Source organism: Tenrec ecaudatus, chromosome 2 (genome assembly GCF_050624435.1).
Source record: "Tenrec ecaudatus isolate mTenEca1 chromosome 2, mTenEca1.hap1, whole genome shotgun sequence".
Classification (NCBI taxonomy): Eukaryota; Metazoa; Chordata; class Mammalia; order Afrosoricida; family Tenrecidae; genus Tenrec; species Tenrec ecaudatus.
This window is the reverse complement of record NC_134531.1, coordinates 69,046,276-69,064,296: the sequence shown is the minus strand read 5'-3', so window position 1 is coordinate 69,064,296 and position 18,021 is coordinate 69,046,276. Positions and strand designations below refer to the sequence as shown.

General features: G+C 38.8%; 1 protein-coding gene across 2 annotated transcripts in view; it reads right to left on the bottom strand.

Annotated features, from left to right (window-relative positions):
- The window catches only part of FCHO2 (FCH and mu domain containing endocytic adaptor 2), a 141,425-nt gene that overhangs the window by 69,713 nt on the left and 53,691 nt on the right, over positions 1–18,021 (bottom strand). For both annotated transcript variants that reach the window (XM_075541160.1, XM_075541159.1), the window contains exons 6-8: positions 15,500–15,604; positions 8,066–8,164; positions 7,143–7,239 (exon numbers count right to left, since the gene is read on the bottom strand). In XM_075541160.1, coding sequence (XP_075397275.1) covers positions 7,143–7,239; positions 8,066–8,164; positions 15,500–15,604 — 301 coding nt within the window. The remainder of the gene's footprint in view (positions 1–7,142; positions 7,240–8,065; positions 8,165–15,499; positions 15,605–18,021) is intronic.

The window sequence follows — 18,021 nt, the reverse complement described above, 5'->3', positions numbered from 1 at the left end:
TTTCTTAAAAACACAAAATTCATCATCTGCAATGATATTTAAAAAGCCAAACACAATGCATGCCTTTTCTTTTTTTGCTGCTAGCTCTGGCTTAAATTGGCTTTCTAGCACTTGCAAATGTAAGTCCACAATGAACTAACCCAGAGATCACAGGTTTCGACTTGAACAGTGACCCTATTACCAGTGACTGCCGACAGAGCTGAGGATGAGTGGAATTCAGGGGTCTCTGACAGACGAGTACAATGATGGAGCAATGGTATATTCCAAAAGCATGGAATACAAGTTGTGCAGGACACATGCCATATACTCATCAGCCCTTAGCTGAGCAGTATCTTAGGAAATGATCATGGCAGAGGAATAATGAAAGTGCCAAGAAGCCAAAATAATAGTAGTAGGAAAAATGCCATCAGGAAAGACAGGTAAAAATGTCAATCAACATAGAAAGTGGCTTGATTCAGAACACATTTTAATGTTCCAATTTTTCCCTGATTTAAATTCTTTAAGAAAACTACAGGCTTGATTACATATCAAGCAGATTCGCTATATGCAGCTTCCTGGATCATTCACTAATTCAGGGAAAATAATAGATATGATTAAAATTCCTATCTTAGCTCAAGTCTCTTGGTTCTAAGGCACTTTTTAAATTAAAATTTTGAAATAGAAAATGAAAGATTCACTTACAGTTGTAAACAATAAGACAAGGAAACCCCTAGTTCAAGGGAATTTCAAAAAGATCAGGGAAATATCTTTTTTTTTTTTTTGACAAAGAAAAAAAGCCTGGGGAGGAGGTGGGAAAAGGAAAAAAAAGGATGAATACAAGGAAGAAAAGAGGAGGAGGGGGGCATGGGGCACTAACCAACCTAAGGGGAGGGTATTGTTTATATCTCCACAGGGAAAGAGGAACCAGACTTCAACCCAGTGCCTCAAGGTGTGAATGCAAAATACCGGTGGTGGAGTAGGGAACCAGTGGAGAGGTCTGGGAAGCTGGCCCCAGGACCAAATAGTAAGTGGATGCCTGTCGTCCCCCCAGAAGAATTTATTTCAAAGGACAGCATTGAATCTGCAGCTCTGGGAGAAGGACATTCTTATCAGAGCACACTGGAGCAGATGGAGGGGAAGTAGGAGAGAGTGGAGCACATCCTGGCCCACCTTGCCCTGAGGCCGGTGACCCCAATTAGAGCAGCCAGTCCACAGAGACGACCACATGGCCAGCCCCACTATGAGACATGACGTCCCTCACAGACCCATGGCCCTGCAGAGGACACAGCACTGGAGACACAGTGTGGGAACTGCACCTGACCTGATCCCACCACACCGAGGCAAAGCACTGGGGGAGTGCAGCGGAACAGCAAGGGAATGGAGTAGCAAAGTCCCTAGGGAATGCTGAAAGTGGACTTTGGGGTCAGGGCATGGTGCCCCAACAGACTGGACTGGAAAACACTCCTAAAGGTCAACAAATGACCCTTGAACTAACTACAAGCTTTTCTTTCTTGTTGAGTTTTGTTTTGTTCTGTCAGTGGTTTGTTGTATAATGTTGCTTGGTTTTGCTCTGCCTTGTTTTTGTGCATGTTGTTATCTCCGCAGATCTGTCTAAATAAGATAGGCTGGATGAACTATCTGAAGGAAAAACAACAGGACTGACAGTTCCGGGGGGACATGGGATAGGGGGAGGTGGGGGGAATGGGAATGGTGTTAACAAGCCCAGAGACAAGGGAACAACAAGTGATCCAAATTGGTGGTGAGGTGGAAGTGGCAGGCCTGGTAGGGCATGATCAAGGGTAAAGTAACTATGAGGTATAGCTGAAACCCAGGTGGAGATGGAGCATGATAGTGGGACAGGCAGAAAGTCAAGGGAAATAGAAGAAAGAGCTGGGAGGCAAAGGGCATTTATAGAGATCTAGACAAAGACATGTACATATGCAAATATATATATATATATATATATATATGGTTGAGGAAATAGATCTATATGCCTATATTTATAAGTTTAGTATTAAGGTGGTGGAAGGACATTGGGCCTCCACTCAAGTACTCCCTCAATGCAAGAATACTTTCTTCTATTAAATTGGGATTCTATGATGCTCACTGTCCCGACACAACCACTGAAGACAACGCGGGTGAACAAGCAAATGTGGTGAAGAAAGCTGATGGTGCCCGGCTATCAAAAGATATAGCGTCTGGGGTCTTAAAGGCTTGAAGGTAAACAAGCGGATATCTAGCTCAGAAGTAACTAAGCCCACATGGAAGAACACACCAGCCTGTGTGATCACGTAGTTCTGAAGGAATCAGTTATCGGGCATCAAAGAACAAAAAATCATATCACTGGGTGCACACCTCCAGGATACGATTGCTGAAGACAAATGGGTGCATAAGCAAATGTGGAGAAGAAAGGTGATGGTGCCCGGCTATCGAAAGAGATAGCGTCTGGGGTCATTAATGGCTTAAAGGTAAACAAGCGACCATCTAGCTCAGAAGCAACAAAGAAGAAGCACACCAGCCTGTGCGATCACGAGGTGTCGAAGGGACCAGGTATAAGGCATCATCAGAACAAAAGAAATCTTACCAAAGTGAATGAAGGGGGGAGTGCAGAGTGGAGACCCAAAGCCCATTTGTCGGCTACTGGAGATCCCCTTGCAGAGGGGTCTAGGGGAGGAGACAAGCCAGTCAAGGTGCGATGTAGCACCGATGAAAAATACAACTTTCCTCTAGTTCCTAAATACTTCCTCCTCCCCCCTCCCCGCCAACTATCATGATCCAAATTCTACCTTGCAAGTCTGGATAGAGCTGATGTACACTGGTGCAGATAGGAGCTGGAGGCACAGGGAATCCAGGGCAGATGATACCTTCAGGACCAGGGGTGTGAGTGGCCATACTGGGAGGATAGAGGGAGAGGAGGTTGGAAAGAGGGAACCGATTACAAGGATCTACGAGTGACCTCCTCCCTGGGAGACAGACAACAGAAAAGCAGGTGAAGGGAGACGTTGGACAGGGCAAGATATTACAAAATAATGATTGATAAATTATCAAGGGCTCATGAGGGAGGGGGGAGTGGGGAGGGAGGGGGAAAAAGAAGACTTGATGCAAAGGGCTTAAGTGGAGAGCAAATGCTTCGAAAATGATGAGGGCAAAGAACGTACAGATGTGCTTTACACAACTGATGTATGTATAGATTGTGATGAGTTGTATGAGCCCCTAATAAAATGTTAAAAAAAAAAAAAAGCCTGTAAATAGTTCGAGGTCTCTTTGTTGAGCTGTAGGAGTGCTTTCTGGTGGAGTCTGGTGACGTGCCACACCCTGGCCCCAAACTCCATCAGGACTTCCTTGCTCTGCTCCCCTTGCTCTTCTGTTGCATGCCCTTATTGTTTGCCTCGGTGTGGTGGAGTGTTGTGCCCTGTAGGGTTATGGGTCAGTGAGGAATGTCTTGTCTCATCGTGGGGTCCTCTGTGCATTGGCTGCTCTGAGCAGGGATATTGTCCTCAAGGTTTGGTGGGCCAGCATGTGCTCCACTCTTTTTTCCTCCCCCTTCATTTGCTCCTGTGTGCTCTAATCAGACATGACCTCTCGCTGAGCTGTAGCTTCAGTGCTGTCCTCTGAAGTAAATTCTTCCGGGGGGAGGGGCGGCTGTCCCCATTATCTTTTAACTCCAGTTTCCCACACTTTTTGAAGCATCCTCCTATACTTTGCCTGGCTTTACCCCAAAGGTAAGTAATATTTTGCAAAAATGCATCATAAAATCACAGCTAAACCACTGACATTGATACCATTATCCAAAGTAGGAAGCAAAACTCTTTATAGAGGTACAAACATAGACGTGTACATATGTAAACATATTAATGCATAAAAATTAGGGTACTGGCCTATGTGCATATATTCATATGGCAATACAACGAGGCAGTGGGCGGACTTTGGACCGTTATTAAGTTTCCCCTCAATACAAGAACACTCGGTTCTAACAATGTGGCACTGGGCGATGCCTACCTTCCCACACAATCCCTGAAGACAAACTGGGTACATAAGCAAATTTGGTGAAAAAAACAGACAGTATCCGGCTACTAAAAGATATAGCATCTGGGATCTTAAAATCTTGAACCAAACAAGCCGCCATCTAGCAGGAAATTAACAAAGCCCACATGAAAGTACACCAGCCTGTATGATCATGAGGTGTCAATGGAAACAGGCATCATAAGTTCAAAAATAAACAACCTTATTGAGGTGAAGGGGAGGAGTCGAGGTAGAGAACCAGAGCTCATCCATCAATGGGAACAGGCATCCGAAGTTCAAAAATAAACAACCTTATCAAGGTGAAGAAGAGGAGTCGAGGAAGAGAACCAGAGCCCATCTGTGAACAAATGGACATTCCCGCACAGAAGAGAAGCTATATCCAATGAGCAGTTTAGCACCAATGAAACACACAACACTCCTTTAGTTCTTAATTCTTCCTCTCCCCACTATTAGGATCTCAGTCCTACCTAGCAAATCCTACTAGACCAGTGTACATGCACTGGTATACAGATTTCAGGATAGACAACCCCCTCTCATAAACAGTAATGGGAATAATGATTCTAGGAAGATGGGGGAAAGGAAAGGTGCAGGTAGGGGAGAAGGGGGAAGGGATAACAATCATGACAGAATAACCCCCCCCTCAAGGGGGATGAGCACCAGGCTAGTAGGAATAGGTATAGAGTGGGAGGTGTAAGATATGTATAAATAATAACAATACATAATATATTATGGGTTTGCAAGGGTGGCAGGGTGGGCGAGGGAGGGAACAAAGGTCTCAAGAAAAAAGATAATATTTTGAAATTGTTGATGGCAACATTTGTATATGTCCACTTGATATAATGGATGTATGGGTTGTTATAATATATGTAAGAGCCCCCAATAAAATGGTTTATTAAAATAAAAAATTTGTACAGACTGTTATTCAGATTTTCATCTAAGGCATTTTTACCACGCAATACACCTTTGTTTTCATTCTACAAACATCTCTGAATAAAAATTCTTTTTGTGCTCCCACTATGTTTGCTTAAGTCTCTCTTCTCCTAATTGGCTTTTCCTTAAAATTTTTTCTCTTTATAAGTAGTTTTAGGGTTTCATTCTAATTCAACACCCGAATTCTCTATATACATCCATAGGTAGATTCTATTAGTTCTAAAAGGGTGGGGAGGGGAGCTTTGTATTAAGAACTTTAGAAATTAATTAGTGTACTAGACCGTAGAGCATAGATTCCCAAACTTATTTGAAAGACTGCCCCAGGCTCAGAAAAAGAAAATGTTTTCAGCTACGCCCCTACCCCAGGGTAATGAAGAATTTCTGTACTATAACCAAAATCCAGGATGAAGCACAGGTATCTGCTTTTGCAGCCCCAGGATCATTCCTGTGCTCACACCACTCCCCCTATGAGGCAGAACTCCCCCTCTGGGAAATACTGGCTTAGACAAACCATTACAGCTCAACATTCTCTTCATCTATGAAACTGGAAGAAAACTATATACTTGAAAGGGTTGCTGAAAGCCAAGTAAGAGTGCCTGCAAAGCACTGAATATGAGATACAGGATAAAGCACTTATTAAACATTAGCCACCATCATTTAGTGTTCAATTGCCAAGACCTTTCTAAACAGCAAATCTGTTCATCCCAACCACCTTAACCTCTTAACTTACCATATGACCACGTGTTCATCCATTGATTCATTTATTTAAAAGCATGGTTTACATATAGACAGAAAAAAAACAAATGTAGGACACAGCATACAATTATCAAATTATTAAAAGTTAGACAGCAACAATCTCAGAAGAAGAAAAAAGTAGATTAAAGTTCTATGGCACTCTACTACAGTGGAGGGAATATCACATGACCTAAGAGTTCGTTCATTAGACAAATAGAGAGGTGTGGAAAAGTGCATCTTCCAGAGTAAGAGACATAATGGCAACAAAGGTACTAAGGAAAATAGGGAGAAAACAGGTTAAGAAACACCTAGTAGTTTAGGCTGGCAGGAGTGAAGGATACCAGAGAAGGAATAGATGGAAATTGGCAAAGACTGGTCTGGTAGATTTTGAAATACTTTCAATCCAAGTCAAGAGTCTAAATTTCATTCTTCCTACAATGAAAAGCCAAAGATTTATGAACATTGAAAGTATGTAACTGTATAATCAAAAGAATGTGCAACGCATGTGAAATGGACGGAAGCATCCGCATGAGAAACCTGCTGAAAGGCTGCTATCAGTAAGCAAGCAGGAGGAGAAGCATGGAAAGTAGGTCTAAGGGAATACACACTAGCAAAAGCGAATCACTGAGGTTTGAAAAGTTATGAAATGCAGTGAAAAAGAAATTGAGGAGGATTTAAGTTTCATGTCTCAATCTGTGAACGGCAATGAAGAAAAGATATCACAAATGACCTAACATTTTCTGTAATCCCATATCACATTTTAATCTGATTTTGTACTAGATATATTTTTACCTGCAGAGTGAGATAATTATGCTGCAAGTATATGATAAAGAAACTAATAAATTGATTTAAGACATGTGAAAAAACTAAGTAGGATGAGCAAGGGAGGGAAGAAGTTATTATTACATTTGCTAGGTCTTAACATGTTTTTAAAGTTAGGAACCAGGATTCCTATAGTCATTTGCTCAATGGTATATCCCCATTCTCACATAGTGTCTGGGGTATACTGTTAGCACTCGATAAAGACATTGTTGAATGCCTATGTAAGTTAGCAAGAAAGAAGTTGTATTTTTAAGGGATTCTATACAGATTCAATGGTCCGAGGGCTCAATATTCTATCAATCTCTCATTTATTAAAATGGGTTTCTGTTGCTAACTCTATTTCCAAGAATCTACATAAATTTTAAGAGTTATAAGTTTTAAAGTTACAATAACTATTTTAAGTAACACTAAATTACTAACCACTGAAGGGAAAATCTTAATTGACCATAACAGCAGAGGAGAAGAACAAAACAACGGCTGAGAATGTCCACAGCTTTCTAGGTACGGGCCAGGCAGCATTAGTTTGGGAATGTTACTCAGTTCAGACATGTACACTAAAAGGTGGCTCCGACCCCCGAGACGTGCAAAGCAAGCAGGGCTGTGACTGGCTGGAAACCCGCAAGGATTTCTTGCAGAGCTTGTCATCATCTTACCAGGTCTTTCCTTCCCAGTTCCTTTGGATTCAACAAATTTTTGTATCAAACTTTCAACTGTGGTGTTAGCCATGTTGTTAATAAATTCTTCGTGAACCTATTAAAATGGAATAAAGATATTTTTTCCAAAATCACAAACAATTACACTCTATGAAATAAAAATGTGTATTTTTAACCCAAAGGTCTCTGAACAGTTCTATTTACCAAAGGGGCTGTTACGTCACTTAGTTAGTAGGTCTGTTAGAACCAACCCATGACTTATATTATGTGTGCCCTTATGATACAACCTCAGAGTCACAGAACACGCAGTTTCCTTTTCCCATATTTAAGTGTTGCATATTAAATAAAGCACACAGCGGGAAAAGCTGCATACCGTTAGCAGTAAGAAATGTCTCCTGGGAAGAGAAGGTTTTGAGAATGACAATGGCGGCAGACGTACAATTGTGCCTGACACACTGGATGAATGTACGGATTGTGATGCGATGTAAGAGCTCCCAATAAAAGTATTAAAAAAAAAGAAAAAGAAATATCTTCATTTTTCTGTACCATACTTCACAATGCCATCACATTGTTATCATGAAATTCCTTTAATTTGGGGACCATTTATAAGCACAAGTTCCACAACTTACTGAATTTTCTCTTAGTGTTAAAGAATAAAGCTTAAAAAAGAAATACTCAAAAATTGCTAACTTCAGAATTTGAATGTAAGCAAGACTAAGTATACTTCACTTTAAAAATTAATTTGAATTACTACACAGGTGGCTAAAAAGAAAAACTCCAGTTTATTTTATATTTAATATGCATGCATACATACTCTTTATGTGAAATAATTGTCTTGCAGTATAGGCTTGGCCAGAGTGATAAAGAATTTTAATGACTTATAATTAAACATTTTGTGAACAAGTTCAATATGAAATACTTACCTGCCCTATTTGCAAATGGATTTCCTTTATAGCATTTGACAAGGATTCTATAATTTCCTTTATGTGAATGAGATGAGTTTCTTCAATATCTTGGAATTTCTGGGAAGAAATATAAATGTTATACACAAACACATATATACATACATCCTGGTATCAAAAGAATTATAGAAATCAATCATAAAACTTAGCAAATTAAGCTAGTTACTATTATTAAATAATGTTCAACAATATTCTATGCAATCAATCTGATTCAATGCAAATCGGTCTAGCAGAAATAGTGAAATACAAGTTCATTAACTTATTAACTTTTTGTTATAGATCTCTCAGGTACATACAAACATTCCCAGTGTTGGGAGACATCACAAATTAAAATCTATCATTACGGCCAGAAAATCTGAATGAGACCTCTAAGTCAAGGTGCCATAAAAATCAAGAACAAAGTGTTTCAAAAGCTAAAAGACTCAGTGTAAGATATGAAAATAATAATTTATCATTTATCAAGGGGTCACAAGGGTGGGAAGAGGGGGGAAGGAAATAAAGGAGCTGATACCAAGCACGCAAATAGAAAGTAAATGTTTAGAAAATGATGATGGCAACACATGTACAAATATGCTTGATACAACTGATGTACGGAATGTTATAAGAACTGTTAGAGCTCCCAATAAAATGATTTATACAAAAACAAATTAGAATAAAATCTACAATTTACTTAACAACTTTACAATCTAATCGGTAGTTTAAAAATGTGCCTTTAAAATCCGTGAAATGTGAATATACAACCTCTAAGTCTGTGCTCAAAGAAATTTAAGCAAGTCTGCAAAGTTAGCAACTCTCAACCAAAAATAGGTCTGAACCATAATCAACTGGGGAGGTGCTGCTTTCAAAATATAACACACACGAGCCTACACTACTTGGAGAGTGCAAGTACAGGAGGGTAAGGATATTGTGTGGGGAAAATGTCCAGGTTATTCTTATATTATCTAGGGAGAAAAGCATTTTTAGTGATGAAAAGCTCTCAGAAATATTGAAATAGTATAAGTTGTTTTCCAAATTTCTTTGACCACACAACTCTGCTTTTCTTCTTCCCTGAACATCCAGTAATACTCCATAAAACAGTAATATTCCTCAAAACATTTGGAAATAATAAACTAGCCCACTTTCTAATAAAATACATTTGTCATTTCTACCAATCTTTTAACAAATTACATCAGTTTTAAGGAATGACCCTAATTTCCTGGTTTTCTTTTGGATAGTTTGTCAAATTAAATTCCCTCATTCTAATGTCCAAGTTTCTTTAGCACTGAGTTACATGATCAGAAAGTACAATGCCAACTGATCAAATCAACTGTGCAAATATCATGACCTTAGAAAACTAAATAAAACAAAAAGTCAACATGCTTAAATTACAGTTTTGACAGTAATGCAATTGTAGTCCAAAAGTTTCTATCAATCTTATTCATCAGAAAGAACAGAGTTGAAATGAAGGAACACTCCCACCCCCCTGAGAGTCTGGCCCTAAGACATCTTATGACCTGGGATAAAAGCTGTTCCTGAGCACTACCTTGCGGTCAAACAATAGACAGGCCCAAGAAACAAACAACAACACCCAAGAGAAAAGTGTGCAGATCAGTTATGAGAACTCAAAAGGGCAGCACCTGCTCAAAAGCCAAACTGAGAAGGCAGGAAACCCAGGATGGGGAACCCAGGGCAGACACTGTAAGTACAAATCACTGAACAGAAAAATCTATAAATGTTCACCTAATGCACAATAAAAAAATTTTAATAGAGAGCTTTTGATCAATTTTGACCATGTCACTGACAATATTAAAATTTTGAAAGCCTGAATTATTCTCAAGAATTTAGGATTATTCAGCAGGAGTATAAATCTATTCTAAATTCATATTGTAATTAGTAGCTCAGCTCAAATTACAGATATTTGTACATAAATATCAATCTATCATTTGCCTCACCGCTTTAAAAATAAAAAATTAAAAACAAACAAAATCTCCATACACGAATGGTGATAAACAAAAACATGAGCATAACCAGAAGCCACAATATCAATAATGCATATTCCCAGCATAAATGTAATAAACATAAATTACAAATATGCCATGTAAATTATAGCTTCTTTTGCCTCATGGGTCCAATTTTTGTTTTCCCCATTAATAAACCGAGAGCCAAACTAGGTTCTCACTAGCCTGACAGGCTCCCGGCCACTGGCAATAGGTGTGTCTACTTGGCCTAGAACAAAAGGAAAGGGGAGAAGTAAAAGGACTCTTTTCACGTCTAAACCTAAATGAAAGTCTACTCTCTGTTAAGAAACAATTGTTCACCTGTGATGGTGTTTGTGGGTTTGTGCTATGTACGTGTCAGAAAGAAAGGGAGAAAAGGACAATACAGAAGAAAAAAAATATGCTATTGCCAACATTATTTAAAAGCAACACAATCACACATCTTCTCAAATCAATACTCCTACCTTGAAAACAGCAAGATGATGTCAAAATTTCATTTTGGGAGGAAAAAGATGTAATTAGCAGAAGCATCCTCCTCAGGGAAGATCCAGAACTCAGATTGCTGAATTCTGTCTGAATGTTTCAAAGTTTCTTTGCAAAGGTGTTTTGTTTATTTGTTTGTTTTGTTACGCATATTGCAGAGGGTTTTATAGAGACTCTGAATCCTAGTCATGTTGGGCTGTACTCTCAAAATTCTTTTTATTAATTCTATTTTTAATAAACTCTTTGAAGTCATATATCTATTTACCCACATATATGAGGGGTACCCCACCAAAACAAATTTTTCCCCAAAAGTTATGTATTTAAATTTTTTTACAAAACAATCACACACCTTAAAAGTATTCTCCATTACCCTTGATACATTTGTCAAATCTGCAATTCCATTCTTGGAAACATTTATTCAAACATATCTATTTGGATGGCTGACAGCACCTCCCTCATTTTTTTCTTCTACGTCATCAAACTGCTATCCTTTCATGTCCCTCTTCATTCACAGAAACAAAAAGAAGTCACATGGAGAGAGGTCAGGGGAGTCAGGTGCTTGCAGCAAGAGAGGCATGCTGTTATTGGCCAAAAATTGAGATGGCTGCATGAGCAGGTGCATTGTCGTGGTGCCAACACCAGTCCCCCATTTGCCATAAATCAAGTCTTTAGAAAGCTTGATTAAAAGTCTAACCTGGTGGAATGAACTCCAAATGCACTATTCCCCTCACATTAAAAAAACAAATGAGTACTGGTTTGGGGGGGAATACCTCCTCGTATACACTTATATATAAATGTTTCATTTTAGAAATACTGAAATATTAATATTTGATAAATAAGCATCACTACAGATTCTGTTAGTAGTATGAAATATATAATAGTGATACCATATTATCTTTATTCAGGAAATTCCCAGATAAAATTTCAAAGGATATCTGTTCTTAAAGTTTGGGATATAAAATTGTGAACCTCAATAAAATGGAGTATTCTGAGTTCCACATATTTGATTTACCACCTCCTTCCTTTTCAGAAAAAAGTAATAATTCTGAGCGTTCCAAGCAATGAAAATCTTTTGTCCTGTAGCCCATAAACCATGAAAAAGTGTAGATATCTGCTTTTGTAGCAGCCCTATCACTCCAGATCACCAGTGAAAACACAGGGCCAACATCCCTTAATACACTACCAAACATAATGAAAATATCCACATTAGAGAAGACAAAATAAGAGAACTGGAACCTTCTAAAAATACAACACTTATGCACATCAAAAGACAATCAGAAAGGAGAAGAAAAAGAGAACCCACAGACTGAGAAAAAATATTTAGCAATGATATATCAGGAAAAGAGCTAATTGAAAATATCTATAGAAAACTACAACCTTAATAAGACAAAATACAAATAGCCCCATCAAAAATGGAGCATAAAACAAAAAAGACAATTTACTAAAGATGGCACCAAGGAGGACAAAAATCAATATGAAGAAATGCTCAAGTTCATTAGCCCTAAAAAAAATACAAAGTAGGACAATAATAAACCACCTCCTACTGACAGCAAAATAAAAATGGGGGTAAAGAAAATAATAAATGAAGAGAGTGCAGAGAGATTGAATACTTATACATTGCTGGTGGATTATAGAAGTGTACAAACACTATGGAAATCAGTACGGCACTTCCATAAACAAATACAAGTACAAATACTTTATGATCCTACAACATCTCTACTTGGTACATACCCCAAAGAAAGAAAGAAAGAACGATGGATACCAAGGTACAGCGGGCGTAATGGTGGTTGTGATAGATAGTTAAGCTCCATGATTCTCAGTGGTGGGCAGAAACATAGCATACAGTCACCCTCCATTTTGTTATCTGATGTGGCCCTCCTCCCTTTTTGTTCCACCCATTTTAATATAAAGACCTGGTCTTTGAAACCTAACCAGTTGATAAGAACCTTTCTAAATGCATGTCTTTCAACTCATCTTCAAGGTCATATCATATCAGTGTCCAGTTGATAGATTGTTTTATTCTCCTTTGGCTTATTAACCATTCTTGACACAATTGCCAGTGTAATTCTCCTAAAATGCAAGATCACATTATATCTTTTGACTAAAATTTCAGTAGCATTCCTGTTGTAAAAGATAAATCGTTACCAAAGCCTATACAACTGCCTCTCTCTTCTAACTCATTTCTCCCTACCATTTCCCTCTGCTCAATTTTTACAGCATTAAAAAAAATTTTTTTAACTACTATATAGAATGTAATGGCTCTTTTACAAGGGGCTACCCAAGAAAAAACAGAAAAAAGCTCTCTTGGGCAGAGCTATAGTAGTAGGCATTGTTCCTGCAAGGTGAGCATCCAGCAAATTGCTCTGAGTCAGTGCACCCAGTGCTATCACCTGGGAAGGTTTTCTCTGGTCACTGTGAATTTTTTCGTAAAACCAGTTTCGCTCAAACCTCGTTTTTTGTGATGGCTGAAACAAGAGAACAGCATGTGGTTGTGAAAATTTGTTTCTTGCTCTGGGAAAAATGCCGCAGAAACTGTTGTGATGATGAACACAGTTTACAAAGACAGGGCGACAGTGTATAAGTGATTTCCTCATTTCTAAAAAGGTAAAATGCTGATTGCTGACAAACCTTGTTCTAGACATTCATCAACTTCCCAAATGGATGAAAAAGTTCAACAAAATTCGTGCACTTGTGCTCAAAGACCGACAATGGACCATTGAAGAGACGGAGAAGTCATCTGGACCATCTTGGAGCTCAGTTCAAGGAATTTTAACAGAAGATTAGGGAAGGGGAAAGGATCGCTGTGACATCTGTGCCTTGGGTTCTGACTGACCAGCTAAAAGAGCGCTGAATGGAAACATGCCATGCTTTGAAAGCACGGCTCCAAGGCAAGCCAGAATTCCTGCCCACCCTCACCCCCCAGGGTCATTACCGGTGATGAGACACGGTGTTATTCTTAGGACCCTAAAAGCAATCATCAATCAAGCCAGTGGGTGAAGCAAAAAATAGCTAGGCAAGTGAAATCAAAGATTGAGATAATGCTTATTTGTTTTTTTGATGTGAGAGGCATAGTGCATTTGGAGTTCACTCTACCAGGCCAGACTGCTAATCAGCTTTTTATTTAGAGGTTGTGAAAAGATTGCGTAAAATGTGCAACAAAGAAGACCCGATTTATGTCGGATGGGGGACTGATTTTGCAACGACAATACACCTGCTCACGCAGCCATCTCAGTGTGCCAGTTTTTGGCAAAAAACAGCATGTCTCTCTTGCCCTGTGTACCTGACTCACCTGACCTCACTCTGTGTGAGCTCTTTTTACTTCTATGAATGAAGAGGGACATGAAAACACAGCGATTTGATAACAGAGAAGAAAAAAAACGAGGGAGGTGCTGTCAGCCATCCAAGCAGATGAGTTTGAAAACTGTTTCCAAGAATAGAATCGCAGAGACCCAAATGTATTAAGTGTAATGCAGAGTGCTTTGAAGGCGTTAAGGTTGATTTGTAAAACAAATTTAAATACATAGCTTTAAGGGGAAAATTCCCGTTTGTTTTTTGGGGGGTGGGGAGGGTATCTGTTGTACACCTCTAGGCCTTTATATCCATGGTCCCCAGGGCCTTAGAGTCTCTTGCCTGTTAGTCTCTTACTCACTCTTCATGCCTGAGTTTTAAACCTAAGCATTCCCAAATGTTCTTCCTAACCTGGCTAATCACCTTACTTTTCATTTTACAGAAGCCTGTTCTAACAGTAATCATAATTTTATGTTTAAGCATGTATTTATTGTCTGCCCCCCTACCTATAATGTAAACACCACCCACAGCAGGAGATTTTTAAACGTGTTTACATATGTACTATAAGAGAGGATTTCAGAAAGTTTATAGAAAAGGTCTATTTTCCCACAAACTTTTGGATATCTAGGATCTAGCAAAATGCCTAGATAGCAGGTAAAGATGGATACAGGCACACATACTAGAAAACAAGCCATTCTATTTGCAAAGTTGGATACATGAAGTCCTTTCATTCAGTAAATACTGAGCATCTACTAGGAACTAGAAATTGACTTAAACATTTAGGAGGTAAGAGTAAGTAAAACAACCAAAACAAAACAAAAAAAGAAACCCTGCCCTCATAGAACTTACATTTCACTGAGGACAGACAATAAAAAATACAGGGGTAGAAGAGTCAGCATATACTTAACTCAGTCTCTATCCCATTAGTCATGGCAACAAAGATGTTCCAAATAGAGATTCCTCCACCGGCCTTGGTACCACTACCCAATATAGACACATATGATAAGCAATAAATAAACCCTTGATGTTATATAAAGCTAACGCCATTTTGGAGAAGTCCTTTGTCACCTCAGCATACCTACTTTATCCAGGATGATCTAGTGAATAAAATGCACAGTATTTTATGATCAGACTATGAAAACTGCTAAGGAGTATAAAAATAAAAAAAATAATAAAAGAGGATAAGAAGTTACAGATAGGGATTTTAAGATCTCTAAGAGACAAATCTTAAAGAGAGAAAAATATTTAAAACCAGGCCTTTAATTAAGGCTCTAAGAACACAAATCAAATATAATTAGCCATGGCTTATGAGGTTTCCTGAGTCGTTTCCAGTTTTAGTGTGATAGTCAGTTCTAAAGGCCACACATTTGTCTTCATTGTCTCCCAATACCCTGATTTCCCCCCCAGTAATCTCAAAACAGCCTCTTCTAATTAATCTCAATAATCTTTTACAGCATTATAATTTCTGCATCTTGGTCCTGAATCTCAAAAGAAATGTGCATTTTTAAATACTGAAATGCTACTAATATTGAGATTTTATACTTAACGTTTTTAATACAAAAAGATGATGAAAATTCTATTATTTAATCAGTATGTTTTTCTCACTGATGAAATCCACATTTAGTCTCAGAGCTGTAAAAATACTAACCTGTGCTGTTTCTGTCATTTTCTGTTCAAAATCAGCTTTTGCTAATGCATATTTTTCCACATAGAGTTTGTAGTTATCTGTAGCTTTCTTAGACTTAACAGCTGCCTGTAAAAAAAAAACAAAAACATTCTTAACAGCAAAATTACTTTTTTCTTTCTTGGTATAAATTATTATGAAATAATAAATTTTAAAACTTTTAAAAAGGAAACAATTCAATATAATACATAATTGATTTTTTGTAAATTTCCCAGTCATTTTGTTTGGTTGCTACAGTCACATAATAATTAAGGAATTAAATGGTGATTCTCCTTTGTATAACTGAAAGTGCTTTGAAAGAGGTACTTGAAAAGCAACCAAGAAGGAAAAAGAGAGAGTGAGGCTCTAGACCCCTTATCGACACATCCAGCCCTGAGTACGACATCCGTGCACGGAGCTGCTAAGGCACGGAGAGACACAATGGCTCCTCGCTGGAGCATACTATGACAGAGGACAATACTGGGAACACACAGAGGGGAGTTAGCCCAGTCTGAAGCCCCCACAGTGGGGCAAACCAAGAAGGGAACATAACAGATCAGTAAAGGGAACAAGGCCAAGCCACAAAGTCCCTGAGGAACCCCAAAAATGGATTTCATGCTAGGAGGGGCCGTTCCCAGAATCTCCCAGGACCAGTGGGGAAACAGTCATAAAGGTCAGCAGAAAGACCTGGAATTAAGTATACATTTGGGGGGGGTTGCTATTTATTTTTATTTTTTTAATAAATCTTTTATTTTTTGTTTTGTCTCCATTGTTGTTGCTTTGCATACATATATAAGATAGGCATGGGAAGCAAGGTGGAGGAGAAAGCTAACAGGCCTGACGGTTCCTGAGAGACTTGGGGGGGAGGGGAGTGAGAAGAAATGATCAAACACCACCACAAACAGGGGAACAACTAGGGAATTAAAATCAACAACGAGGAGGATGTAGAGATCCTGGGGTGTTGGAGAAACAGCAAGCTAGTTGAGAAGAATTACTAAGAGGCAGAAGAAGGGCGAGCACGGTGGTGGAGCAGGAGGAAGGTAAAAGGAAACAGGGGAAAGATATAGGAAGTAAAGGTATGGATAGAGGTATAAACATAGTTGTGTACATATGCAAATACATTAATTCATGAAAATAGAGGTATTGAGACATCGGACAGTATAAGACACGACAAAATAATAATATATAAATTATCAAGAGTTCCCCCTAATAAAATGTAAAAAAAGAAGAGGGAAAAAATGATTAGGGCAAAGAATGTACAGATGTGCATTATACAATTGATGTATGTATATGTAGGGATTGTGATAAGAGTTGTATGAGCCCCTAATAAAATGTTTTTTTTAAAAAGAAAAAAATTATCAAGAGTTCATGGGGGGCAGGGAGGGAGGGGGAAAATGAGGAGCTGATGCCAGGGGCTTACATGGAGAACAAATATTTTGAGAATGATAAGGGTGCACAAATGTGCTTTATACAATTGATGTATGTATGGATTGTGATAAGAGTTGTATGAGCCCTCAATAAAATAATTAAAAAATAAAAGCTTAAAGAATTAAAAATAGTGGTATTGGCGTATGTACATATATTCATATGGCAATACACTGAGGTAGTGGAAAGACTTTGGGCCTCTGTTCAAGCTCCACCTGGATGCAAGAACACTTTGTTTTAACAACCTGGTATTCTGTGATGCTCACTCTCCTGACATGATCGCTGAAGAAAAAGTGGGTGCACAAGCAAATATGGTGAAGAAAGCTGATGGTGGTCCTAAAGGCTTAAAGTTAAACAAGCAGTTGTCTATAGGAAAAGCAACAAGCTCACACAGAAACACACCAGCCTGTGCAATCATGAGGTGTCGAAGGAATCTGGTGACAGACATCAGAAGACCCAAAATAAACAAGCCAACAAAAATTATTGAGGAAAAGGGGGTTTAGAGTAGAGACCAAATGCCATCTGTAGCTAATGGGACATCCCATCCCCTCACAGAAGGGTCACAATGAAGAGATGGATTAACCAGGCCGTAGTATGGCACTGATGAAACACACAATAATCCTCCGGTTGCTTAAGGCTTCATCACCCCCCACTATCATGATCCCAGTCCTGCCTTTCACTGCAGGTTAGACTGGAGCATGTACACTGGTACAGGTAATAGCTCACGACACACAGAATCCAGGTCAGATAAACCCCTCAGGTATAGAAACGGGAGTAGTGACACTGGGAGGGGAAGGGGAAGGTGAGGAGAAGAGGGGAGGAAAGGGGAGCCCATTGCAATGATGGACACATAATCACCATCACCACCACCTCCCAAGGGGGATGAACAACAGAAACCATGGAGGAATGGAGACGGTGGTTGGTGTAAGATATGAAAATAATAATTTATAATTTATCAAGTGGTCATGAGGGTGGGGGGTGGAGGAAGGGGGGAAAAAAGAGGAGCTGATACTAAGGGCTCAAATAGGAAGTAAATGTTTTAGAAATGATGATGGCAACATATGTACAAATATGCTTGATAC